Below are 26,968 nucleotides of genomic sequence, written 5' to 3' on the forward strand. Positions count from 1 at the left end.
TGGAGGTGGGATAGAAACACTAAAATAAATAAAAAGCAGGTGCTTGCAGGAACAAGGACACTCTACAAGCTGGTAAGGACATCCTACAAGCTGTGCTCAGTGTTATAGTTGAAGGCATAAGAATTTCTGGCTTGGCAAGAGGATAAAATCTTGTCACACCAGCTCTTCAAAAGAGCCCTCCATCTTGATTACCGTGTACATTCCCAAAACACCACCCTACAAAAACAGCTTTAAAAAGAAAGACATTTTAATGAAACAAGTTTTGACGCACTTGGCTTGTTAAATTAGAGGAATAAATTACAATGCAGCCATCGAGTGATACAAAAGTGATACTGTAAACATTTTCTCATCATCATTGCTCTCACAAATTGAGAGGGGAAACGGCAATTACAGTGGCTGGCTGGGCTACCGCCTGTAGAAACTTGAGAACGCTTCCCCACCCCCTCCAAGTGCCACCTGCTTCGGCACACAAAGAGAAGGATGCAACTTGGTCCCAAGGAGATCTGGATTATTCCATTTTCTACAACGGCGGCCAAAACCAAGGGCGGTCTCAGACCAAGAGCAGAGGGATATTCCAGTGAAGGTAGCTGTTGAACTCCGGGGGAGGGGGTGTCCCAGGCCTCTAACCCTGATTCACGTAGCCAGCTGCCTTCCTCCTTCACTGCTTGATGAAGGCAGGATGTGATTCTCAATCCCTCAGAGACCCAAGAAGATTCGGCTCCGGAGTAACTTCAGGGAAACCTGGCATTCCCCTAGCTAGTCATCAGAAAAAAAGGAGTTGTGGGAAGAGCAGGACAGTCCTGAAGAAATTCTGCTTGCCCTTCCTAAGTTGCAGAGACAATATGAGGAGTGAGGTAATTGCTACCTCTAGGAGGAGCCTGAGGGAATAACTCAGGAAGTCTCTCCTACCTCTCTCGGCTGTAATCTACAGTCTAGTAAATCTTTTTGTCATTAGGTGACGGGCAACTTCCTGTGACTGACACTCTGCAGCCAAGCTTGGTTTTGCAACTGTCAACTCTCCTCCAGGGCAGGGCATTTCTTCAGAAAAGGCATCATTTCCCCCCCTCAGCCTTGTGCATAGTACCACTCTCCAAGGTCTTGTCCACTTAAGTCAATTCTGTAGGGACTAGCGTAAGTCCAAATTGCTTTGCTCATGAGGAGGAAAGGGAGGATGACGACTAGTACCTCAAGTGTAAGTCCCAAAGGCAGGATTATCAAGTTGCCCTTGGAGATTCCTGTGCTGGTAAGTACGGTATAATAGCTACAATCTTAAAAAAATACCTGGTCCCACAGAAAAACTAGAATGAGTGTCCCCTGACAAAGGAGGCTGGTCTTTCATCCTAGCAAAGGGATGGGGGAATTGTGCCCCCCCCCAGATGATGCTTGACCACAGCTCCCATCATCCCTAACCATGGGCCATGCTGACCAGGGTTGTCAGGACTTGGGGAAATTTTAGAAATTCATTCTGGAACAGCTTCATCCAAGGTTAAGCCCGTTGTGGCGTCAAAACTTGGTGGCCAGGTATACCTCCAAGCTTCTGGTGACACAGCTCTGCATCCACCTCACAGACCCCCCACTTTCAGCACAAATCCTGCCATGGCTGCCATGGTGTAAGAACGGGGCGCACTTGTTCTCTTGAAAAGGGTAAATTCTGAGAAGTAAGAGTGCTGATTCCCCACAGAGAGCATGTACTATAAGTCGAGTACCTGGATGTCTTCTGGAAGGAATCAAATCACATTTTGGAGAGATTCTGGTTTTCACAGTTAAAGTACGCCCTGATAGGATGGGTGCAGGGAGCGAGGTATGCCAAACAATCAAATCCAGTGCAGAGGGGAAGGATGAAAATATCAACCCTACTTCCTAGCACCCAAATAAGAGCCAAGGCTCTGTGTATGCAGTTCCCAAGAGGTTAGGATACAAGTACCAGGATACTCCTAGTTTACTCAATGTTTCCCCATCAACTTGTTATTAATATACAGCATCTTTACCTGACTACTTATCTTCCCAGTGACTTCCTCTGGAATGAATAAAAATAAAAAGAAACATGATCAGCAAGTCAATATTAAGATATATATTTTTTTAAGGCAAGGTGTTGACTTTTTCTGGACCAACTCTGGCTGAAGATAGCAGATGCAATCTTTTAACACTCTCATGCCCTCTTCAAGGTGGATCCTACACAGTCCTGCCTTGGGGGGGGGGGGGACTCCGGAGGTATATTATTTATTCAATTTCCAAACTGCTCTCTATCAATTAAGATCCCAGGGCAGTTTGGAACATTCTGTATACATTGGACAACAAAACAAAAACATTAGAACCATTAGTAACTAGTAACCAAACTGTATCAATACTGCTTGTAACCTTCATCAATTACAGTTGGCCTTACTGAATCAATTTCCCCCAAAGGTTTGGGTAAGGAGGTGCATTTTTAAGTGACGCCAAAAACCAAGTAACAGCAGCTCCAACTCAAAAGCTTCCACTCACCAATTTTAACCAAGAAGAGTATCAGTTGCCCTTTTTCTTCTACCCACGCCTTGTTGAGTCGATTCTGCAAAAGTCCATAACGACCAGTGACATTTTCTGCTGATCCACAGGAAAATTAAATGGTCTTGATTTCTTGGGACTGACTTTCCGTGAAAGTCTGACGCTGAGCTTTCACTCTCTGGAGGCGCTTCCCATGCAGGCTGAATTGTGACCAGCTGAGAAGCTGCAGCAATGCACATGTGATGGGGACAAAAACAAGGAGGTAGAAGCAGCCCTGGCGCAGCGTCGGTTCCCAGGCTGTGTTGGAAGCCAACTTGGGCTGGGCACTCACTATGTTGCTCAAGGCATCCCGCTGGAAAATGTCGTAACCTGGAACATAAATTACTGAGTAAGCTGAAAGTGGACTTGTTGACATTATGAGTGTTGAGAGTGTCCAGTTTTGATCTAGTTCAGTGATGACCAAACTTGGCCCTCCAGCTGTTTTGGGACCACAACTCCCACCATCCCTAGCTAACAGGACCAGTGGTCGAGGATGATGGGAATTGTATTCCCAAAACAGCTGGAGGGCCAAGTTTGGCCATCACTGATCTTGCAAAACAGACACTGTGATTTCTACTTGAAACTTCTTCATTTCTTCCCTCTATTACGCTAGCCGCAAATCCAGGGGTCTCCTTTCCATTCACTGGAAGCGGCAATCTGTGTGTGAACTTTCTTTGTTAAAGGGAGAAGGCAGCACCTTTTCCCAAGAATTAAGTTTTCTTAGCTGCTTAGGAGAATCTGCTTGGAGGGAGGGCTCCATCCTTGAAACATGAAGAGGAAATCCCCTCCCATCCTTTCCCTTGAAACTCTAGTCCAGGGGTCCTAAACTAAGGCCTGGGGGCCAGATGCGGCCCTTGCGAGCCAATTGTGCGGCCCCTGACAACCTCCGCTGCCGCCCACTCTTATCGGCGTGACGCAGTGCATCTGCCCATCTCCGGGTCGGCGCGGGGCCAGAAATAGCTTGCGCGCGCGCACGGGCTGCAGGGCAGGGGAACGTGCTCCCATACGCACACACACAAGCTATTTCTGGTGCCGTTACAACCCGGAAGTGCACAGGAAATGACGTCTGCGCATGCGCAGAAGCCATTTCGGGTGCCGCGACGCACCAGAAAAAGCAAGTGCACACACGTATGAGAGCACGTTCCCACGCCCTCCGCACTATCGGCGCCAGAGGAACCGACCCGAAGCCGGGGTAAGTTTGGGGACCCCTGCTCTAGTCAAAGGCACCTAGAAAAGGTTCCGAAAAAGGCAGCCAATCATCAGGGGAATGGGGCAACTCCCCTATGAGGAAAAGTTTCAATGTTTGTGACTTTTTCCCTTAGTGAAAAGGGAGTAAGAGGGGACATGGTAGACATGCCTGCAGAGTCGGTAGAGCATGAGACTCTTAACCTGAGGGTCATGGGTTCGAGGTCCATGTTGGGCATATGATTCCCGCATTGCAGGGGGTTGGACTAGATGACCCTTGGGGTCCCTTCCAACTCTACAATTCTATGATTCTATTAAAAGGATGCATGTTGTGGAGAAAGTAGACACAAATATTTTTCTCCCACATGTTACTTGAACTCTGGGCCATCCAATGGAGCTAAATATTGGAAGATTCAGGACAGACAAGGAAATACCTCTTCACAGACAAAATGTGGAATTTGCTCCCACAGGAGACAATGACAGCCACCAACTTGGATGGCTTTAGAAGAGAATGAGATCAATAGCTACTAGCCATGATGGTTATGTCCGACTCTTGAGTGCCAGTTGCTGAGAATCACAAGCGGGAAGAGTGTTGTTGTGCTCAGGCCCTGCTTGCAGGCTTCCCATCGGCTTCTGGCTGGCCACTGTGAGAGCAGAAAGCTGGACTAGATGGGCCTTTGGCTCTTTTAATGTACTGAGGAAGTAGGATCTGTGCATAACTAAGCCCCCTAGCCTGCAGCTTCAAGCATCAAGCTCACTAGGCGCTCCCCTAGAGACAGAGAAAATACTGAACATTCCACTGTGGAAAGACAGTCTTCCTTAATGGTATGTTCACGTTCCAGCAACTGAACCCTTGGAACAGTGTGTCCTGAGCAGGGACACAAGATATCAGGATGGGGTACAGATTGCACAAGCTACACCCAATAAATATCCTGCGGGGGTGGGGAGTCCCAAATGAATATCCTCGCCTGTATTATTAACAACTATCGTCCACTCTGAGGTCAGAGAAGCCATCCATTGTTGTCATCTCAATTCCCATTCCACTGCTCAGCCATGTGCCCAGCCCATCACCTTACCTGTATAAGCACACAGGAGCCAGGTGCCAATCAAGGGAGCAAAGGTCTGGCCTGGTTTGGTTACCAAGGCAACCATGCCAAACAAGAGGGCCGAGGCAGCCTGCTGCCTTCGATTCAGCACCAAGTCCTCATCTACCAGGTCGGTGACCACCAAGTTCAGCAGCTTACAGGTTCCTTCCGTGAACACGCGGTTGCTGGGGAGAAGAGAAGAACAGGAAGGTTAACAGCAGACACAGGCACTGTGGACCCTGAAGGGGTTGCAGATGAACGAAATATATACAGAAGAACCAGTAAAACTTACTATTTACATACTTGGGGGTACGACCTACAAGGAGGTAGTAGAAAACAAATGGGAAAAGGTCCTGTGGGTTTTCACCACAAGCAACCCTTAGTTATTTAGCACATTTTTAAAAAGTCCGTTCCACAAATTAATGAAAGATGGATTTTTATTTAAGAACCAACAAACTGAGTTTTTCCAGGATCTTAAGTTCCCATGTGCCCATGCATATAACTAACACCTCACCCCGTCTGAAGATAAAGGACTCACCTGTTCAGGGGCATAGGAAGATAGAGGTGGTGGGGGCGGGCTGCCCAGAGCGGCGCAATCCCAGGGGCGCCATCGCGGCTGCCCATCCCGCCCCCAGAACGCGCGCCACGTCCCTGGGGGCAGCGCGCCTGCTCTCCGCCCCCGGGGGCGGAGCATGAAGCTCCGCCACTGCACCTGTTGCCTCTCTGAATGATCCTGAGAAGACACATATTCTCGGCAGATATAAACAGCTGAGCACACAGCTAGGAATTCACAGTTCAGCAGTAGCAGCGAATGTGATACCCAACCCTGGAAGTTGATGGGCTATAATTTTTTAAATCTTTATTTAGATTGTTTCATAGTAGAAAGCTATCAAGGCGGAGTACAGAACACACAAAAGCATGTTCCGAAAATGACAATTCTCACCATCCCTGACGATTGGGCCTTTATGGTTGGGTCTGATGGGAGATATGGACCAAGAACATCTGGAGGGTATTGGCTACTTTGGTCTAGAGTCTAGCTTTGGCTCTGACTCATAACACATGCTTAATCAACTACCCTAATGCTATGGACACTGCCTGTTTTTCATACCCAGGTCAATTTCCCAGGGCCTTAGCAGGAGAGTGGGGTACCTGGCTATGAAGAAGCAGAGCAGGTAGATCCAATCTGGTCCAGCAAGGAGCATAATCACACCGAGAAACAGCTTCAGGAAGAAGAGCCCTCGCACCACTGCATATACCCCCCACCTCTGGCAGAGAGACAGGAAGTAGAGGTTGTTGAGATGAGGAGCCACGTAGGAAACTCCTAAGGAGAAAAACCAAATGGGTTCAAAGAGAGCAAGCATTCAGCTATGGCTCATTATTGTCATAAGGAACAAATGAGGTATCAATGCATGCAACCAGCAATAAATAAACTTGCATTCTGTTGGAAACAATAAAATTACATTTGAGACCATCTGTCAAGCCCAGCCTCCAAAAACCTTGTGCCCTCATTCTTTGGACTGCAACTCCCAGCTGTAGTTCAAGGAGTAAAATAGTCCTGGTTAGCATAGCTTAAGATTTCACTCCAACCAACACACTAGAGGCAGATCCAGCAACAAGTTTTCATCCTTCTTTCACAGCAGCTGCACTCATCTGAATTCTGGATAAATCTTCCCCTCCATCCAAATCCCCACCAGTTTCTAGGCAGATCTCTCTAGTCCATTTCTAGAAATCAAGCCTCCGCCCCTCCTACTCCCAACCTTGGACTCACCAAGCAGAAAGGATCCCATGGAGAGTGAGATACGATCAGACAGCAGGTGCTCCAGGAAGAGGGGAAAGAAGTTGTTGTTAAAGTGGCAGTGAAAAACCTGCAAAAAGACATTTGTGAGACCTCTAAAAATGGCAATTAGAACAGTAAATGATGTATCAAACCATAAAACAGGAATCTTCATTCCAATCACACACAAACATGCCACATGGGGAGGTAAATGGAGGTGTTATGCCAAGACGCTCAGAGTGCACAACAATCTCTAGGAGGAGCACAGGAAGAGAATAACTATCACACAGGGAGGTGGGGGGGGGGAGGGATGGGAATGCTCTCTCGTGGGCTCTGCTTTGACACCACACTCTCAAAATTACCCTGAAAGGCTGTGCTCCAATCATTTAAGGTGCAGAAGAAGCTTATTTCCCCTCATCCCACACCATAGGATGGCTGTGTCTATATCAACATCTGCCTGGAGGTAAGAGGAGGGCTGATGCCGATCGTAACACCAGTCTTCCCAACTTTAAAACTGCAACAGCCTTCTGGACTGTCCTCATGCAACCAAGCGACAGTGATGAGGGGTGAAGAGAGAGCCTTTGTTTGCCCCTGTGCTATAGCCATTGAAAGGCTGGCTCCAGCTCTGTTCCTCAAAGAGAAGGCCTTGATTTGCTGTGGGAGAGGGAAGGATTTTCCTGAGAACTCTGAGATTCCTATCACAGACATGCAGCATACAAGCCCTTCTTTGAGCCTGTGGAGGAAATCAAAGACTATTTTTTGATAAAGCTTCACGTCCTGTGCATCAACTGCAGACTGACCAGTGAAATTCATTCTACAAAAATCCAGATCGGTGTCACATCCTAATCCACACCTTGCCAAATATTTATCAGCTACAATGGGCAGGAGGCTGGCCTCAGGAGCAAAAAAGATTTATTCTGTCATGTGGGAGGCCACCTGGACTCTGACAGGTGGGCCCATGCTACACCTACCTGGATCAGGTTCATAGAGACAAACCAGAGAAAGTTGCGGTGTCGGGAGAGCTGCTTCAGGTACTCAGCCAGAGTGATTCTCTTCTCTTGTTGCACAGATGGATGGTCGATATACAGTCTGGAGGAACAAATGGACACATTTCAGCCAGAATCGTGTGATGGATAAGGTGCCGAGTTCAAATTTGTATTCAGTCACAGACTTCACCTGGTCGAGCGTGTCACTTTTGCAGTCTTACAGAGCTTTTGAAAAGATAATATAGGATAGTATCAAGGCAGTCACAAATGAGCCCCTTGAAATGGCAGAATGCAAATGACTCTATGTTATTGCGCAGCCAATTTAGATCCTGTAACAATAACAACATCACACTGTTCTTAATGTTCTTACCAGAGAAGTCTGCCTTTGTCTTTTTCGTAGAATATGTTTTGAACTAGTTTACAAAATCAAAAGGCAATAAAAAAGACAATTTATGCTTGATTAAAAATTGACTAGGATAAAACTACTAGGGATTAACTAGTATCACTGAATTAACTCCAGGACAGAAGGCCAGAACCATACTTTTTTTACAGAGAAACATTTGGAAAATCAATTTGACAGCCTGTTCAATATAGTATTTTGCCCCCGTTTTTTGCTACCAGCATTGGACATTCTGTGGTGAGATCTATACACACTGTGGATGCTAATATCTTCTTTCATCCTTCTGCATCTCAGAATACTGAAGCTAACACTGTTATAGAAAGGGAGGCAGAGCAAGGGCAAAGACTGGCACTCAGCTATCTCTAAATATATTTAATCATATGAGGTACTGTAGAACACCTGGGCCTTAGCATCTATTGAATTATATGCAGTGCTCCCCCCCTTGATATATGTTTAGGGCAGGGGTGTCAAACTCAAATTCATCGGGGGCCGCATCAGCAGTTTCGTCACCCTCAAAGGGCCGGTAGTATCTGTAGGACTATGTGTCCACTCTTTATTATCATAAATTATTGTCACTGCATTCAATTATTACTGTTTTTTGTAATAATATAAGTAATAACTAACATAGTCAGAATAATGGCAAGTAGATATTCAAATGTACAATTATTGTACAATTTATTGAAAAATGATTTTTGGTAACTGCACTGGGTGGTGGAGGCTCGCTAGGGTTTCATGCAGGAGCTTTGCAGAGCTACTGGTACCTGGAGATGCTGGGGTCCTTCTGCATGCAGGACAGATGTTCTGCCAGTGAGGCACCACCCTTCACCAAAGGGACTGGCTGAGGTTGACTCACTGGAGCTGTTCTCCTGGTTCCAGGGTTTAAGTATAAAGCAGCATCCTACCGTGTTTTCCCTTTTTTAAGACACCGTCTTATAACTTTTTTTCCTCAAGAAAACACAGGGTGGCTTATTTTCGGTGGGTGTCTTTTTATTATTATTACTGTAAGTGGTTCCAGCAGCACGCGCAGAGGTTCATCTGGACCTGAGTCTTTTTTTCTTCTTTTTGGTACCAGGTGAAAACGTTGTATTACCCCAGACTTTTTAGATGTGGTTTTATGACCATGTTACTGCTGATTTTTTAAAAAAAAATGTGTTCTCCTTTAAAGTTGGTTTGAATGAGGCTCGGGGTGCGCTGCGTGCGCTGCTGGGTGTCGACCCAAGCCCCTGGGAGCCGGCAGGAGGAGGAGGAGGCTTGCTGGGTCGTCACCCAGCAGCGCACACAGAGCGCCCCTAGCCTCCGGCAGCCAGCAGCAGCAACGCTCCCAGAGACTCGGGGTGCTCCGCGCGCGCTGCTGTGTGACGACCCGACAAGCCTCCTCCTCCTCCTGCCAGCTCCCAGAGGCTTGGGACGGCACCCAGCAGCACGCACAGAGCGCCCCGAAGCCTCTGGAAGCCGGCAGGAGGAGGAGGAGGAGGCTTGCCGGGTCGTCACTCAGCAGCGCACACAGAGCGCCCCGAAGCCCCTGGGAGCCAGCAGGAGGAGGAGGAGGCTTGCTGGGTCGTCACCCAGCAGCACGTGCAGAGCACCCCTAGCCTCCGGCAGCCAGCAGTAGCAACGCTCCCAGAGACTCGGGGCGCTCCGCGCGCGCTGCTGGGTTACGACCCGGGAAGCCTCCTCCTCCTCCTGCCGGCTCCCAGAGGCTTGGGTCGGCACCCAGCAGCGTGCGCAGAGCGCCCCGAGTCTCTGGGAGCGTTGCTGCTGCTGGCTGCACTTTGAATCCTCCTGCTCCTCCACGCGGCGCTGCTGGGTGCTTTGTCTGTGCTTCAGCAGCAGCAGCAGCAGCAGCAGCAGCAGCAGCAGCAGCAGCCATTTCCAGGCGCCGAGCCGTGGCAGGAGGAGGAGGATTCAAAGTGCTACAGAGCACTGCTGCATCGCTGAGGCTCGGGACTCTCCGTGCGGTGCTGCTGGGCGCTGACCTGGCAAGCTGCCTCCTCCTTCTCCTGCTGTGGCTCGGGGTGCTCCACGCAGCGCTGCTCCAGCCGCCTTTCTACCTCCCTAGGCCCCAGCTGTTTGTCGGCGCTTTGTCGGCGCGGCGCTTCAGCAGCAAGGTCCCGCTGCTGGGTCCCGCTGGCTGGGGCGCTCGGTGGGCCACATGACGAGGTCTGGCGGGCCGGATTTGGCCCCTGGGCCTTGTGTTTGACACCCGTGGTTTAGGGGTACTCTCAAAAGTACAAAGATTCACCAAATGTTTAGGGGTATGCGTACCCCCAGAAAAAAAATTGCACTGATTATATGTGTTGTTTATCCTGCCTTTCTAAAAGCAAAATTACTTTGCAAAATACACACAGAGGGAGAGAGACTTTAAAAGTACGATTTCTTAAAAATACAATAAGACCATGGCTAGTACTAAGTAGGCACTGCTCCCAACCTTGATAGAGGAAAGGAACAAGAAGCAAGGTATCTCCAGAAGACAGGCCTACTGTGCACCCACTTGCCAGCCAGACCCTACTGCTTATGCCCGCTAGACACATCCAGAGTCTGGTGTAAAATCCCATTAGCCCAGGTACTGAAGCCATGGTCACAAGTAGGTAGTTAATTCACTGTGTAAAAGCTTTCCATCACACTAGGAAGGCATGGCTTCCTTGTCCAGGGCCCATCAACCATGGATCAAGAAGCCCAAATGCATGCTTGGTTTTTAAACAAAACTTCACACATATTACTTACAAATCACTCTCCCTAAACTTGGGAACATTTGTGCCTGCTGTTTCAAAGGACAGTCATCAGACCTCCACGCTAACCTTGCAGCGTGTTGACAAAGTGTCCAATGTTGGCCTACAAGCAATACACCAGGGGTCCCCAAACTAAGGCCCGGGGGCCGGATGTGGCACAATCGCCTTCTAAATCTGGCCCGCGGATGGTCCGGGAATCAGCATGTTTTTACATGAGTAGAATGTGTCCTTTCATTTTAAAATGCATCTCTGGGTTATTTGTGGGGCCTGCCTGGTGTTTTTACATGAGTAGAATGTGTCCTTTTATTTAAAATGCATCTCTGGGTTATTTGTGGGGCATAGGAATTCGTTCATATTTTTTTCCAAAATATAGTCTGGCCCCCCACAAGGTCTGAGGGACAGTGGACGTGGACCGGCCCCCTGCTGAAAAAGTTTGCTGACCCCTGCAATACACTGTGCTCATTGGACAGCATATTTAAAAGGAGAATGGTTCTTATGCAACTCGGCGACACTCACTCTTTCAAAGCTGCGTTTTCATCCCACTTCACGTGTCCCTCAGTCTGAAACCTCTGCCTCAGGAGCCATGTGGCCAGGGTAAAACCAACTGCCGAGCCGAAAGCCAGCACCACGCAAAATATCCGGAAGGAGAAGAAGTCCTCCTTGTTCCACACAGCATAGGACATGAAGACAGAGAGAGAGCCAATGGCACTGAAGAGTGACGAGTAGAAATTGAGGCCGGTCCTGTCCTTTGCGGACACAGCGAGGTCAGCGAGCAAAGCGTTCTGGTTGAGATCCACCATGGTGAGGAAGCTGTCGTACAGGCAGAGGCAGATGAGAAACTGCAGGCCTGGGTTGGCCCAGGCAATCCAGAAAGCCAGGAATGACATAGCAAAGAGGGGGCCATTGCGGCTCAGGGCCTTGAGTCTCTTCAAAACCACTTCCGGAGTGGAAATTGCCACTCCAGACCTACAAAAGAAGAAACACATTGCCCATGAAAACTGGTTGGGCCCCCTCCCACAACTATAAAATTACATAGTAGTTTTCCTCCTCCTCTTCAGTCTTTTCTGTTATCTGTCTAACTCGCCTTTCTGCTACCCTCTTTCATCACTGTTTAACACTCTGCTTCCTGCTTTGTTTCGATTGCCTAAAAGTTTGTACCCCATTAAACCTCTCTCTCTCTCTCTCTCTGTGTGTGTGTGTGTGTGTGTGTGTGTAGTTTTCTCAAAACCATTCTAGCAGGACAATTTGCTTTGTCACTCTGGACACAGGCCCACCTTCCCTCCATTGTCATCACACATGTATATACAGTATATCACAAACTCCTTCTGCAAGTGTGGACCTTCATGCAGCAACAGTACCATCCACCCACAGGAATAAGGCATCAGCAGGCTTGGAAGAATCCAAAGTTTTGCAAAAGTGTGTGGGGGGGACCCGCAACTTAAGGGGATGAGGACACAAAACAGCTCAATAAGGACTGAGCATGCTCAGGGGCCACAGTATACTGTCTGTCTGCTGTAGAAAACCAGAAAACGGGAGAGGAAGGGAGAGAAACAGCAGTTCCTTAAAAAGAGCATGATTGGCTGGAAGCTTAGACTTCACTGCAGTGTAATGTTGTAGGTCCCACTTTTGTTGTTTATAATGCTCACGCTGAGTCATTGTGCACACAGGAAATGGCCTTAAACTGACTTATACCATTGGTCTACCTCCCAACTCAGTGTTGCCTGCACTGACTGGCAGGGGCTCTACAGGGTTTCTGACAAGGGTCTCTCCCAGTTCTTCCTAGAGATGCCAGAGATTGAACCTGGAACCTTCTGAATGCTGGCCCTTCCTCAAAGAAGCTAAACCCGGATAATTCACCATCACAGTGTGCAAATTCATCATTCAGGGAAATAAAAGCAAGTCTCCACTATTTCCAAGAAGAGGAAGTGCATATGTAGAGGATAAAACTCATTACTGGTACCAGACAAGGAGGGAGGGGAGACAAGATGAAAGGCTAGTCAAAACGAGGCCCACATGTACAACTGAATGGGTTAAAAGTTGTGAGAGTTCCCTCCAGAGAAATATGCTTGTTAAAAGAAACTAATCACTTAAACATGGTCTTTCAGTTGTCTCCTTGACCCTTCATAGCAATTCAGCACTCTTTAATATTCAGTGCAGGACATAAATAAAGCTCTGCTTACTGTTGCGTGCTAAGGAAAGCCCGATCACTCAGCCAGCCAAAGAGAGGATCGTTGAGGCTGTTCCAAATCAGAAACACAGTCTGGAGGAAAAGCACAGAATACCCAGTGAGACAGCCTGTGGTTAAAACCACTTCAACATCCAATTCTCCTGCTGCAGACACATAATTATTGTTTTAGTAGTTAACAATGTCCGGCTTAAAGACTTCTGCAAGCAATAATGGAAATGGTCACCGATACACAACAGCTTTTCTATGCTAGTGCTCTCCAAATCAAATACTGCCCTTGTGAATGGTCACTTTGTTGATTTTAAGTTTGACATAGAATCACCACCACACACCGTACTTTTTGCACTTCGTTGCCATTTAATCTCACTATTTACCAAAGTTTCAGACAGAGACAGCTGTCAACTGAGGACAAACAGTTTAGGAACCTTATTCACAAAAGCTGTGCCATAAAATATACACCACTATTAGCCTTTATGATGCCACGAGCCTCTTTGTTGTTTCAGAACCCAGTTATCTAGCTCTGACAAAGCAGGGGGGAAATGTAAGTTGTTAAAAGTTCAAAACTTACCTCTCCAATCCAGAAAGAGAGTTTATCAATCTTATATACAGAAACAAAGGTGTCCACGTAATAGAGGAGGAAGACATTGTGCAAAATGGAAATGAAGAGGGACAGAGACCCGTAGACCACCGCAACAGGCAGGTTGAAGAGGCAAGCCAACAGCCTGAAACCCATGGTGGCTCACTCAGAGTCCTTGGGCTGCCCACATCACCTCCAGTTCCAGTAGGGTCTCTCCCTCCAGCACCTACTAGTTCTCGGATGGAGCCGAACCATCATTACCCCTGTCAGAGAGACAACAAAATTGTGCGGTTCAGTTTCTTAGATTCAGTGCATTTCCTCTCCCTGACCCACCTACCATCACCAAAAGAACCAGGTCCATTTAGCTTGGAGCAATAAAAAATAAAATAAAATCCAGCTGCAGGCAGTTTTTGCTCTCTGGTTCAAAAGGAGATTTCTAATAGGATTTAAAAGCTAAGGCTGTCTTACAAGTAGCAAAGAAGGTTTGCTAAGCCAGGGCATCAGATGGCTGCAGAAGAGGGCCTACTGTGCTTTTATATGCTGCCTATAATGCTCTTCATTGTCTGCTTGAGACCCAGATTAGCTTGTATCCATAGCTTCAGGTGAGCGTATAGAGGTGAGGAACAGCTAGCAGACCTGTATGGAGACACCAGTTGCAGAAAACGGAGCTGTCTCCTAGTTTCCATGAACTCCTAGTTTCCATGAAGCTCCTGCTGCCAATCGGAAGCTGCATCGGGACGCTCAGCTTCCAAAAAAAGTTCCGAAACCGGAACACTCACTTCCGGGTTTCGATTGTTTGGGAGCCGAAACGTACGAGTACCAAGGTGTTTGACAATCAAGGTACGATTGTATATTATTTCCTGTATTGGCTGCGATGCACCTTTGAATACCAGTTGTTTGGAATCAGAAGTGCAGAGAGTGTTGCGCAGGCATCTGCCTGCCTATGTAATAACAGGAAGGGAATGGGGAAGAGGAGCAATCCATGCACTGCTTATTGAATTGCAAGGCAACAATGCATACAGGCCTATCTTGCCCTGGACACTGTTTTAACTTGCCCCAGATGAGTGGTTATTGTCAAGTCCTCTTTCAGTAGCACATCACTACCTAAAATGAATTAAAAATAAATAATTGCACTACAATACCTTGCAGAGATGACACAAGCAGGGATGAACTCTTGCAGCAGTGGCACATTGGTTCAGTCACTGCCTTAACTTGAAGGCATTAGTGGGTAACATCACTAAAAATGAAACACATACATCCTTGCACTGAGTGGCACATTGGGTATTCAGAAGTGGGCTCAGTTAATCTTAGAAACATTTACATATATTTATATTTTAGCAATGTGGCTTGAACAAGATGATTAAAATTAGCTCAGAAGTGTTAAATTCAGAGTTAGGACCCAATACATTATTACTGTAATGTGAAATAAGTATCATGATATCTTTCTAGAGCTAGCATAGTTAGCCTGAAAATGAAACTAGGAAGTTTCACTTCTTTTTCAGCCACATCAGCTGACGTGTTTCAGCAACATGCAATCACTTCCTCATACAAGAAGGTAGAGTCATAGCTTTGACTAATATTGTAGGCAGCCTTTTCTGTCTATGCACCCATTAGTCAAAATGCTGCCGAGACATTACTGAGAATCAAACTATGCTTCCCCACATCTAAAACGGCAGATGCTTAGCAGCTTGAGCTAGAAAACTAAACTATGCTCCCAGAGATTTATGGACCTTGTGCTCTTAGAAAGCACAGAAGAAAGCACATAACACAGTTTGAACACTTAATAATCAAGCCTCTGCTGGAAACCGAATGGGGTGGAAAGCATTTCCAAGCAAAGATCAGACTGACGGACCTAAGTGTTACTGATAGTTGATTTTTCTCATTGTCTGTTCTAGACTGTTTTAAGTTCCTTGGGGGAAGAGAAATGTCTATTTTTACATCCACTGTATAACTCTCTAAGGCACCATGAGCAATGATGGCACCATATCAATCAAAATACCTTGGCTATGTTCTCATCCAGAGACCCTATTGTGTCTAGTTGGGAGGGGATTGGCTGTAAAACACATAAAGTAATAGTAAAACGACCGACCCACCAAAGATATTCAGTTGCATTTGCAAGGAATTTTAGACTGAGGCAGAAAATAGCCGGAAAAGGTAACATGGGTTTCGCCACAATGCCTCTTTCAACATGCTGGAAATTACACCTCGAGTTGCCAGGTGAGAAGGAGCTTTTGCCCAAATCGTAAATGCAACCAAGCCCCAACTCCTCTGCCACATCCAGGAGTATAAAGGGGACGACGAGACATCTACACACACCTCTTACGACACAAGCCGACTGCTGAATAAGCTTTTGGTGGGCTTTGTAAGTCCACTTCCAGCCTTCATCTGGGTTACAAACGGAGAGTGAGAAAGGCATGATGATTCAACAGAAAGGCAGCTGGGCAAGAGGCCAGGGAGGGGAGCGCACGCGTTCCTCGCAGGGTCGGTGCAGAAACTCCTGTAAGCGCAAGAGATCCTGGCCAACTCATCACGCACCTAACTAACCGCCCACCAGGAGGTAATTTGCTCTTACGCGTCAGCCCAAACGTAGCTCTATGGAGCAGGCAATTAAGGCAGAATGAATGGGGAGACACCATTCTGCAATCGGGCGGAGTGGGGGGAAGAGAGGAGAATCGTGACAAAGCCCTTTAGCAGGCAGATCATTACAAACAGGAAAATAATCGAGAGCCCACCTTCTTCTACCCTCCGACTGTACCTGTACCTTCGGCCCAGATTCGCCCTCTTCCTTATCAAACTTGCGCAGTCGTACTTCATTTCCCACTAACCCGCCCTCTTTTACACGGCGTCAAGCGACTCCTGCGCGGCGGCCATTTTTGACACTGAAGGAATCCTCCTCTGGACGCCATCTTTGATGCGGGCACGACGGGCAACGGCTGTTCAGCCAGGGGCCAATCGCAGGGAGGTAGTGTTTTTCCCCTCCAGTGGGCGAGGAGAGAGAGGCTCCTGATTCTGCGAAGAGTGTCTCCTAGATTTCGATAGAAGTCCTGAAATTTATATTCTCCCCGGTTTTTAAAAATTAAATCTTGAAACCCATTTTTAAATTAAAACCCATTTATTTCCTTTTTAAAAAAAAGTTTACATTTTGTTATTCAGTTTATAGTCTCATCGAAATAGTTCTTCAAAACAATAGGTTTTTTTTATCAACTTTTTTTAAGGTGAGGGCATTATTACATTGTTTTTTATAATATAAATATACCCATATTTATTTAATTATAGGCTTTAATGCAGCAAAAGGTATTTCTATGTAGTAAAACAAGTGCATACTATGATCTGACAAATTATGTTATTTTTCTCCAGTCTATAGTGATTTGTCTCCAAAAAGACTCAAAAAATGTACTGGGGGAGAAATGTCTATTTAAAACATTTTCAAAACTTATACTGTAAAATCACAATAAATTCAACAAACTCCAACTTCAACTATATATTATTACCAACATACTGTACTGATGTTTTCAATGGCATTTGGACTGCTCTTTCTGTGTTTTGAGTTTCTACTGGCTCCTCCTGATTTGATTTATTCATTCTGGCTGCTGTGATGTTTATTATGATTATGTTTTCTTGTGTTAACTGTTTCTAGCGGTTAACTGTCTTGAAACACTGTAAAAAGGTAGGATACAAATCTATAAATAAAACATTCAAGTTAAATTGCCTTAATGAGCTTGCTGAATGTTGCCTGTAATATTTTTCACAAATAAAATGTGTTATCGAGGCAGAATTCAGAATTTTAATCTTGAACCACATGAGGATATGTGGAATTAAATGTTATTTAAGGTTGCAAACCTAACTCCACTAACCTGGGAGTAAGTTCCATTGAATTCAGTAGGACTTAATTCTGAATAGACATGATGGGAGTGCACTGTAAACCAGTGTGTGTGCCTCAAAACCAAAATAGTCTGGGAAATATGGGAGACAATGGTAAAGGAAATAACAGTGGTCAAAAAACCATTTGGTATGTTTATTTGGTCTTCCTGAGAACTGAGAACCATGTATGAGTCAGAGGATGGTGGTTATTCACAGTTCCATGAATATTATTTTATTTTGTCTCTCCTATTGTTACTAATAAATGATTCACATATTCCACTTGCCCAGGGAGGGCTATCATACAGCTATTTGTTTAGATTTAGAAGTAAGGAAGAAGGCAGCTGGGATGCGGGTGGTGCTGTGGGTTAAACCACAGAGCCTAGGGCTTGCGGATCAGAAGGTCCACAGAAGGTCGGCAGTTCGAATCCCCACGACGACGGGGTGAGCTCCCGTTGCTTGGTCTACTCAGAAGTCTACTCAGAAGTACGCTTTACAGGATTACTGCAGTCTAAATGCAATCTTCCTTTGCAAGAAAGGAGCATTATTTATTTTTATCCATGTGAATGCTGCAGGTTTGATCCACACTGCAAAGTCTAACAAATAATATTGAAGGATAATAAGAAACCTGCCATTAAAAGGTTGCATTTATCAGGTACGGTAATAGTCACAGGCTAATGAAATAACACCTTTTTCTGGAGCTTCATCTATATTGTTCATATGTTAATTGGTTCCTTCTTTGCATAATAACTGTAGACAGCTAAATTACCTCAGCTGCTTAATGTGGCTGATAAAATTAGCTAATGGCAGCTACTTAGCTAAAAGTAACAAGAGGACCTAGGTGATTACACTTACTAAGCTGTTCAGTTACAATGTTATAGCAAAAGGTGTGTGTACTTGTTACTATTACCGTAGGTGGAAGAATAGCACTGGGATTCAGTAGATGCTGGTTAATTGAAAATCTAGTGGAAAATCTTGTTAAGTAATATTTTAGCAAATCTGAAAATAGTAGTTTTAGGTATTATTAATTTTAATACAAAGCTCTCTGATTTACTTTGGTCTTACAATTATACAAGGTAAGTCTCTATTATTACTTCATGACTACAGATATTAAAACTATTATTTTCTTATGGCTCCCTTTTGAGTACATTGTTGAGCTTAACTTTGCAACCAGGACTCCCAAGTTCATAGCAGTATAGTTAAGAGCCTCTTTAGAAAAAATAACTTTCTTAGTCTTTTCTAGGAGGAATTGTTATGTCTCTTTTAACAGTTATGATCTACCCGCATATTCAGCAGCAGATCTTCCCGACATGTATTTGTGGTAATGGAGAAAACTTCACCTGTTGGATTGCTGCTTGTCATATAACTGCTAAAGGCAGCTAGAAAAAAAGGAAGCAACAATAAGGTGAACCAGTAGTATTTTCTGGACTGTAATGGATAAAAGAATCAACTTGTGTTGATTTTGTTTCAAACTATGATGACTAGAGGCAAAGGGGGTGCGGGAGGTTTGTTGAGGAAGGGCCAAGGCCATCTTACCCGTTAGGGTTAGGGTTAGGGTTACCCAGCAGCGGGAGTCGGGACCGACCAGGAACAGCTGCGAGGGCATGTTGGGCAGCGGCGGCAGCTCTTCCTATGGCTAGCCGCGCTCTCTCACTTCCTGCCTGGGAGAGGAGGCAGCAGTAGCGGCATGCAAAGCTATGCGGTGCCATTCTCCGTCCTGCCCGCCCCGTGCCAGTAGCGGGACTGCTGAGGAAGCCCATGCGGCAAGCAATCCTCGAGCTGCCCAGTGCAGGAGGCAGGGAGGACGGGGAGGGGGTGGGGCACTGAGAATGTTGCCCCCCGCCCCTTCCTTTGAGGAAAAAGGTGGAGGGATTCATTCAGATTTGGGGTGGTGGGAGGGGAAAGCTGAGGGGGTGGCACACTACCATTAGGACTCAGTTTGGAGGTAAGGATGGTCTCGAGAGCGTGCTTTCCATGCAGTTAGTGGTTAAAAACAGACAAACACCAACAAAAAGTCCTTTAAAGACAGGGGCGGGTTTTAAGGTCCTATTAGATTCAGCAGGGCTTACTCTCGGGTAAGTGCAGTTAGGGCTGCAGCCTTTGTGACCCAAGTTTTGTGTCCTTTTTAGGTTCAGGATCTCACTGCTTTACCCCCCCCCCCCAACACACACACCCAACAATATTTGAAAATGTCAGCTTTGTACTTAAACACAAATTGGCCGGGAACTTCATTCTCTGTGTCTTTGTCAATTTATTTAAAGAACAACAAACTGGTGATTGCTTTAACTCTTTGATATGTGGTGATTTGAATCATGAGGATGATTTAGAAGAACCTCTGAGCCTTGAATGAGTCTTGCTTTGGAATTGAGGACTTCATTAGATTTTCTTCTGCCTTTTCATTTTATTTTGTTATAAGGGCTTGTTAGAGATAATGTGTAAGCGTGGTGTCAGCTCCCTTAAAAAAAAGGTCAACAACTCTGGGAAACGGGGTGGGGTGGGGCGCCGGAGGGATCTTTGCACCACGGCGTCAGATATGCTTAAGACTGCCCTGGGAAGGGTTATAGCTCAGTGATAGAGCATTTGTCTCGGGTTCAATGCTGTACGTCTCCAGGTAGGGTTGAAAGAGATTCTTGTCTGATATCCTGGAGAGCTGTTTGAGTCAGTAGACAAAATTGAGCTAGCTGGATCTGTGCTTTTTTGCTTGGTATAATGCAGCTTCCTGTGTTCCTCAACACCTAAGAGTTGTGTAGAAAGGGGTCAGCAAACTTTTTCAGCAGGGGGCTGGTCCACTGTCCCTCAGGCCTTGTGGGGGGGCTGGACTATATCTTTTGGGGGGGGGAATGATGCAAGAGCCCCACAAGCCCCAGTGGCTGCTTACCTGTGTCTTGCGAGCAGCAGGGGCTGGCAGCAGCGGGATGATGAGTGGCGTGTGAAAGGGCTCTGGAGCGGGGCTGCTTAAAATGGCGGCCGCTTGAGCATTGCTGCTGCTGGCACCAACAAAGCCGAGCCTCCTTCCTCCTCTAGGCAGGGCGGGGAGAAGCCAAGAGGAGGGAGGGAGGCGGCACCGCCACCACCACCGTGTGAGGGCGAGGGAAAGAACACGCACACTGGTGATCCACATGGCGATTCCTGGACTGTCTGCAGGCTGGATCCAGAAGGCAATTGGGCCTGATCCGGCCTGCAGGCCTTAGTTTGCCGACCCATGGTGTAGAAGATGGCACTTTGACAGGTGTAGTTTATCATATAGGAGTGAATCACACACCCTCTCCATTTTTCTCCTAAAGATGGAGAAACCATGTTCTCCTTAACCACTGATCCAGTTTCCTGGATAGATCTTAGCAAGTGACATTAGCATATATCAGAAACCTTCTAAATTGGCATTTTATTGGTCAGTCACCTGTGTTTCATCTCCCACCATTGTGTGCCAGAAGTCTTAAAACTTTCTCTTTCAGCTTTTCAGTTTAGAAAATACTTTGACTCCAGAGTCAATGGCAAGATACACTGCAATCCATACCTCCCACTTGAGTAGTCCCACAGATTTAAATTGCATTTATGTAGTGTAAATAGCTTGCTGTTTAAAATATCAGCAGTCATGTTGGCATGTATAATCTGAGCTTCCTGCATCAACATAAACTGTCTGGTGCACTTTAGAGTTAGCAAATGTTGAAACATCATCTCTTTTCTCTGCCTTCAAACCCCCCCCCCCACTTCTAGTGTTAGGCAAGTATCCAAGCATCTGTATAATCTATGTGGTTTGGTGGAGATGAAAAATGAGAACAAATTCATCCCCCATCCCAAATATAAAAGAATCATTGTTCCCACGACAATACAGTCTCTAATTTGAGTGCTCTCTGCTGTTGTGTTGTATTGCACCTGTGGCTTGGAAGCCTTGCTATCAATAGCATGGAGGAGGGAGAGGATACATATATGAGGAAGTTGGCAGGAATGGTGGGGGGGGGGAGGAGAGACAAGGGGAAAGTACTGTTGGTGGTTAGGATCTTTGAGGAAAGCAATAGGATTATGAGGATGAGGCAAAACAGTGGTGCTAAAGGTTAAGATCTTAAGGGACAGAAAGATGGGTGAAGCCAGACAGTAGGGGAAGGGAGATGTTCCTTCTTCTCTCCCTCCCCCAGTGGGTAGGGGATGTTATGTACTTACATATCAACCAAAACCTTGACTGCAGGCCTCTGGTCTCTGTTTATGTTGGGTTGTATTTATTTTCTTTGGCCTGGCAGATGAGGCTTCTTCTTACATGCTACTAATGCTGTGACATGCTTGTTCAATCGTTCTTCTGACAAACTGCAGGTTGTAAGCTTGTTTCTGGAAACCATTCAGCTGTGTAACTGCATCCTTGACTCCTCTAGGTGCCAAATGGTGCTGTGTTTTTCTTTCTATACTATCGGGTTGGGGGGATATGTGTGTGACGCCAACTCCCACAAATCCAAGAATTTCCCCAAACAACTTTTTTTTAAAAAAAAAACCTGTTAAAAAACTCCACCACTGATAACTGCAAAGGAAAATGAAGACTGCCCTTCAGTTGATAGTAAGTTGTGTCTCCACTTTTTTTAATTCTCCAAAACTGCTCCATATGAGACACTGGCAGCAGAAGGTTTATTTGGGGGGGGGAATTAGGGGGTGAGAACTACCAGGGGGAGTCTTGGTCAATCAAGAAAGATGGTTAAATCTGCTCAGACTTAATGATGAACATACAGTCATGCAAGAGGGGAAAAAACTTTTTTTAAAAAAATGGTGGTGTGTGAGCTGTGCATCAAGCCCAGACACAGAAAAGTGAAGAAGCAGTGTGTGGCCATCTGTGTGATGAGATGCCTATTTCTGGGGATCTAATCAAGAGACAAAAAGCAGAGTTGAGAAGCTTATGCCCTCTCCTCTTTGGGGCGGTCCAGCTGGTGCTCCAGCTGTGGCAGTGCTAAAATCATGGGAGAACACAACTCTCCTCGACTTGGGCCAACCCCTTGTTGAATGATGAGGTAGTAGACTGCAGGCAGGGGAATCATATTTTTAAAAGATACTTCTCAACATTTTTAAAAATAAAAAACACACCTTACTGCATGTAGAAAATGCTGTAGAAGAGAGCCAGGGGTATCCTCAGACCTTCAGGAAGCACAGACACTGGTTTATTGTTAACAGCATACATTGATAGGGATAACCAGGCACTGACCAGAGCCACCTCTGTCTCTGGTGCATTGGTGTTTGAAGCTGTGTGTATATGCCAGGCATAGGCAAACTCCAGCCCTCCAGATGTTTGGGACTACAGTTCCCATTATCCCTGACCACTGGTCCTGTTAGCTAGGGGTGGTGGGAATTGTAGTCCCAAACATCTGGAGGGCTGAAGTTTGCCTATGCCTGGTATATGTCATATATATCCTGTAGTTTCTTGAGAAATACTGCAGTGTGATGTGTTTTCCATCAAGCCAGCTGCTGTCCAATTTGAAATTGTGAGCCACATTCACTGCACAGTTAAGCTTAGGTTTGGGATAGCTATTGCACATGTGTGGATCATAGTTTAATGGGGAGCAGTTCTGTGGCGTTGCAGGCATGGGGAAACCAAATACCGTGTTTCTCCGAAAATAAGACACCGTCTTATATTTATTTTTCCTCAAAAAACACACTATGGCTTATTTTCAGGGGGTGTCTTATTTTTTTCCTCCTCCTCCTCCTCCTGCCACAGCCGGCATTGCTGTTGCACCTATCACTATGTCTTATTTTCGGGGTATGGCTTATATTCCTTGAATGCTTAAAAATCCTGCTATGACTTATTTTATGGCTACGTCTTATTTTTGGAGAAACAGGGTAGGTAATGTGCACCTGGTGAAGACACCCCCATGCTTGAAATGCAGCAGGGAGACACTTGAAATGCAGCAGGGAGAAGAGACCTGACTGCATTTGAAGCCACAAACGTATGCACAGCCATAGATAGGGGAGGAGACTGACCCTATGCTTCTTACCTGAATTTATGCGTCATCATACCTGTGCCTGTTGCTGTCTGCCTAGAAACCATTCTTCCTTGGAACATGGCCTGAGTTGGTCGGTGCTAGGAGCAGCGGTTACTACAATAGAGCCTGCCTCTTTTCCAGAAGAGTTGTGCCTGAATCCCTGCAGCAAGGGACCACGTTTCTGCTTTAAAAAAAAGCAAGGGGGAGCAAAGTAAGTGGAGCCCTTGAGACTCTCCCAGCTGGTTCCCCCTCCCCCCCCATTCAAGTGTCTGCACCTGGTTGCTATCCATTTCTGTGTTCTTTTCTCCCAACAACAAAGCTTGAAATCTGAGCTTGAGGGGAGAGAACCGTTGAGGACTAAGGAGCCAGCTAATTATGTTTCCTTGCCTACCTCCCGCGCTGTGCCAGAGACACTAAATGTTCAGCAATTGCTGGTGTGCCACCCCAGGAGTTGCTAGCACTTTAACTGGCTTCAGTCTTTTAGTCTCATGGAATCCCTTCTTCCTACTCCTCCCTAGGAAACTTAAAGGGCACAGACTTTGAATACTTTGTAAATTTTGTAGACCAAAGTGGAATTATCAGGTAGGAGGGAGACGGCGTGTGTGATAGAAGAAATCAGAGCATGTTGTTGAGGGTTAGATTTATAGGATCTTGGAGCAGGTGAAAAGTTGAGTAAACAATCGTGTAAAAGTCTTGGTTTCAGGTCTTAGGTCTGTTCAAATCTGTTTTCATATTGGAAGTGACTGGATTTTGATATTTAATTACAGTAGTTGAAAAGGTATCTTTTCTCCTTGATTTGAAATAACGTTGTGGACAATGAGAGGGGCAGAAACATTATAGCTGTCCTCATTTGGCTGTCGTAACCCAGAGGCAGATCTAGTATGTCAGTAGCAGTAGCAGCAGCTCCTCAACTTCTGATGGTCATCCTTGTTAGTACCAGGAGATGGAGTTGGTGCTCATTTGCTACATCCAAATGGAGAAGCTATAAGGGTGCTCTTTACAGGGTGATATATTATTGCAGTGACCTTGACATTATGGAAGTTCTCCCCAGAGACAAGGAGTGGACAAACGCTTCAAATTTTTAAGTGGGCTTTATTTTGGGCTGCTGCTGCTTCATCAAGACTGTTATTTTAGAAAGCTGTTTGATAATAGAAAGCATTTATATTTTCTTGGAATTTATTTTGCTGATCATTCATTTTGATTGACCTATGTTCTTAAATATTTTTGCTATTAAAATTGTTTTTGAATTATAGTGTGCTTATGAGTGGTAGACAGGCTTTGGGTGGACTGTCTCCATAAAGGCAGCCTATAAATAATTCTACAAATAAATTAGGACAAATAAAACAGTTTTTAGTGGTAGTAGAACACTTTGGCAGACACCCAGATAATTACTTGTCATGTCCTGGCTCAATTTATTAAGGCCTGAAAATACTTTTAAAATCTTTTTGTCTGATGTGCATAAAATGAAGTATCTATTTGAATTGCCTTGCTGCAATTTCTGTATCCTGGCAAAGCAGGAGAGTGTAAATAGACAGCCTTATAAAACTCTGTGTGAGAGGGGGCAGTGGGAAGCTTGCTAGTTTTTGCTTATCCGGCAAGACCATTATGGGTCGGCAAGGCTTGTCCCAACGGGTTCCAAAGCCACTTAAGTATTATAGTATATTGTTTAAGGCACATGCTATTGTGAAAGCTCTGTTTCTAAGAAGCGTGTGTTTGTCTTGTGCAGCCAGGCATGTGATGAATCCTGGTATGCATCACACTCTTAAAAGAACAGCAAGCCTCTCTCAGTTTGACTTAGCTTCTGCAGGCCCATGAGGACAGATAACGAAAGTGTGTGGCTAAATATGTAGCTTTGCCGCAAAGCGGTGGTAAACTTTTGTAATGAATCAGCTTGTGCACATTTGCCTTTGCCACAATTGAGCACCTCTTACATTTGTCTCAACAGCTTGGGAGAAACCAGATGTGAGAAAGTGATGCTTGCTTGAGAAGAAATTGTATGCACCTTCTCCCAGGATGGCTCTATACTATCCAACTATGATGCAGACCTTTCCTTATAACTATCTGCCTCTTGGGCCAAGTCGACCATCAGATACTGCACACGCCCCCATGGTCCCTCCAGTCCAGATGCACAACTTCTACAACAGGCCTCTTGCTGTGATTATGGACAATCACAATGGTTACAACGTAAATCCAGCAAACCAAGTGGAGTACCATCACATCCATGGTGCAAATCCTTACCTCTCTCCTTACCCTTTCTGGTACTTCCCCCAAGTGAGCCCTCTTCCTCTGTACAACCCCTATGCTAACTATCCTCCTTATGCAGCCTACCATAGACCAGGCTGGGAGGTGTGGCCCGAGGGATTCACCTTGAGAGGAGAGCTCCATTGGGGTAAGCTGGAGAGGATTGTGGGACCTAGGAGGGACTTGCCGGAATTCGTGAAAGACGATCTCAGAAGGGTCTATGGCACCTATCCAAGGACGGATGTTACCATAACATACCACAGTGGGGAATTTATTGTGAAAGGGGACCCTAGAGTTGGAGAACAGGAATACAGGGTAGAGAAGAGAATAATCCGAAACGAACCCACCCCAACCGCTAGTGAAGCTGAGGACAGCAGTGAAGACCGCAATAGGAAGAAGAAAAAGAAATCAAAGAGATAAAGCAAGTGGTTCAAATAATACAGACTGAACACATATCCCTCTGTTTAGACCTAAGACCTGGCGGCAAAACTGAAAGAGATTTTCCTGTGACATTTTTATAGGTTCTAATAACTTTCTTAGTAGCTGTTGTATACTCACTAATATGCACACTTACTTTTCTCTTGTGCTAATAGGAAGATGTTGCTCATTTTGTCAACCCCTGCTCTTTTTTGAGTGACTCCAAATGAATGCCAGTAGTGCAGCAGCCTTTCAATTGGATAAACAAAAAACCTACTTATTTCTGGCACATTATCTTCCTAGTAGTACATTACCATTTTGCACCATAAATTCTTCCTGCCCCCCTCATTGTTGGAGGGATCTCTTTTCTTTCTTTCCTTCCCCCACCCCTGGCCAAGCATTGGCTACTTTAAGTAAATGTCCATAGAGTTCACTATGGAATTATTCAGAAACTGAACCCACGGTCACAGTACAAGGTGATGGTATACTGAGAATCTGGTCACACTGTGACAATGGACACACAACATACATAAATAGGATCAGAGTACCTTTATTTTTAACATCAGCACAGACAAACCTATTGTGAATTCCACCTTCTGTAATATGTTTTATGCCATTTGTGATTCTTTCCTAGTGAGATGAACAATTGTAAAGAGTTCTGCTTGGCCATCAGGTTGCACGTTGTATATATGCAAGACATAGAGCATTTTAAATAAAGGAAAACAAGCATGTTTTACTGTGTGAACATTTCTTTGTGATAACTTATTGTAAGTAGGGTGGAAAGGACTGTTTCACATAAATAGTATTGTTTATTTGTGGGGCACCTGCAGGCTTTAAAGAATGAAATAATTCCTGTCTTATCACCAAACTGAAGTGCAGATGTTGTAGTACAGCATAGCATAAGATTATCTGCTGGTTTCAAGAAGTACACAGAGTTCAGGAATGAACAAGAGGATGGATATAGTTGTAAAATACAAATAATAATATTATGATTTTGATCCATGCACTAATCTTTTGAGTTCCTCCCTAATGTGGCTATACTTCTCTTAGAGCAGAT

The 26,968-nt window shown here is 45.5% G+C and overlaps 2 protein-coding genes across 23 annotated transcripts; one reads left to right on the top strand and one right to left on the bottom strand.

Annotated features, from left to right (window-relative positions):
- Window positions 1-226: 226 nt before the first annotated feature.
- On the bottom strand, window positions 227-16,338 carry SLC68A1 (solute carrier family 68 member 1). Of its 17 annotated transcripts, XR_015950247.1 has the most exons (13): window positions 16,174-16,242; window positions 15,441-15,494; window positions 14,584-14,678; window positions 13,433-13,704; window positions 12,860-12,939; window positions 11,196-11,645; window positions 7,536-7,653; window positions 6,559-6,607; window positions 5,940-6,111; window positions 4,782-4,975; window positions 2,482-2,850; window positions 1,989-2,017; window positions 227-756 (listed from the first exon to the last, which is right to left on the bottom strand). XR_015950247.1 is itself a non-coding variant. In XM_088670645.1 (11 exons), the coding sequence occupies exons 4-11, from the start codon at window positions 13,595-13,597 to the stop codon at window positions 2,597-2,599; spliced, it is 1,530 nt and encodes a 509-aa protein (XP_088526771.1). In that variant the 5' UTR covers window positions 13,598-13,704; window positions 14,584-14,678; window positions 15,441-15,494; window positions 16,174-16,246; the 3' UTR covers window positions 227-2,596. The 17 variants fall into 17 exon arrangements, 6 of the variants coding, with proteins under 6 accessions (XP_088526771.1, XP_034988566.3, XP_034988560.3 ...); XR_015950239.1 differs by lacking the exon at window positions 15,441-15,494 and having other exon boundaries at window positions 6,559-6,655; window positions 16,197-16,338; XR_015950243.1 differs by lacking the exon at window positions 15,441-15,494 and having other exon boundaries at window positions 16,174-16,302.
- C5H10orf95 (chromosome 5 C10orf95 homolog) lies at window positions 15,864-26,642 on the top strand. Of its 6 annotated transcripts, XR_015950248.1 has the most exons (4): window positions 15,894-15,998; window positions 18,593-18,704; window positions 23,312-23,464; window positions 25,199-26,642. XR_015950248.1 is itself a non-coding variant. In XM_035132677.3 (2 exons), exon 2 carries the CDS (start codon window positions 25,267-25,269, stop codon window positions 25,912-25,914), a length of 648 nt encoding a protein of 215 aa, XP_034988568.1. In that variant the 5' UTR covers window positions 15,864-15,998; window positions 25,199-25,266; the 3' UTR covers window positions 25,915-26,642. The 6 variants fall into 6 exon arrangements, 5 of the variants coding, with proteins under 5 accessions (XP_034988568.1, XP_034988570.1, XP_060130689.1 ...); XM_035132677.3 differs by lacking the exons at window positions 18,593-18,704; window positions 23,312-23,464 and having other exon boundaries at window positions 15,864-15,998; XM_035132679.3 differs by lacking the exons at window positions 15,894-15,998; window positions 18,593-18,704 and having other exon boundaries at window positions 23,327-23,464.
- The last annotated feature ends 326 nt before the right edge of the window (window positions 26,643-26,968 follow it).

This window comes from Zootoca vivipara, chromosome 5, assembly GCF_965207765.1.
Source record: "Zootoca vivipara chromosome 5, rZooViv2.hap1.1, whole genome shotgun sequence".
In the NCBI taxonomy this organism is placed as follows: domain Eukaryota; kingdom Metazoa; phylum Chordata; class Lepidosauria; order Squamata; family Lacertidae; genus Zootoca; species Zootoca vivipara.

Bases quoted from the DNA above. Each gene is read 5' to 3' on its own strand.
- SLC68A1 (XM_035132669.3), bottom strand. From the start codon at position 13,597: ATGGGTTTCAGGCTGTTGGCTTGCCTCTTCAACCTGCCTGTTGCGGTG. The intron at 12,940-13,432 runs GTAAGTTTTGAA...CTTTTCCTCCAG, and splicing joins TCTCTTTCTGGATTGGAGAG to ACTGTGTTTCTGATTTGGAA. The intron at 2,851-4,781 runs GTAAGGTGATGG...TTTATGTTCCAG, and splicing joins GCTCCTGTGTGCTTATACAG to GTTACGACATTTTCCAGCGG.
- C5H10orf95 (XM_035132677.3), top strand. From the start codon at position 25,267: ATGGCTCTATACTATCCAACTATGATGCAGACCTTTCCTTATAACTAT.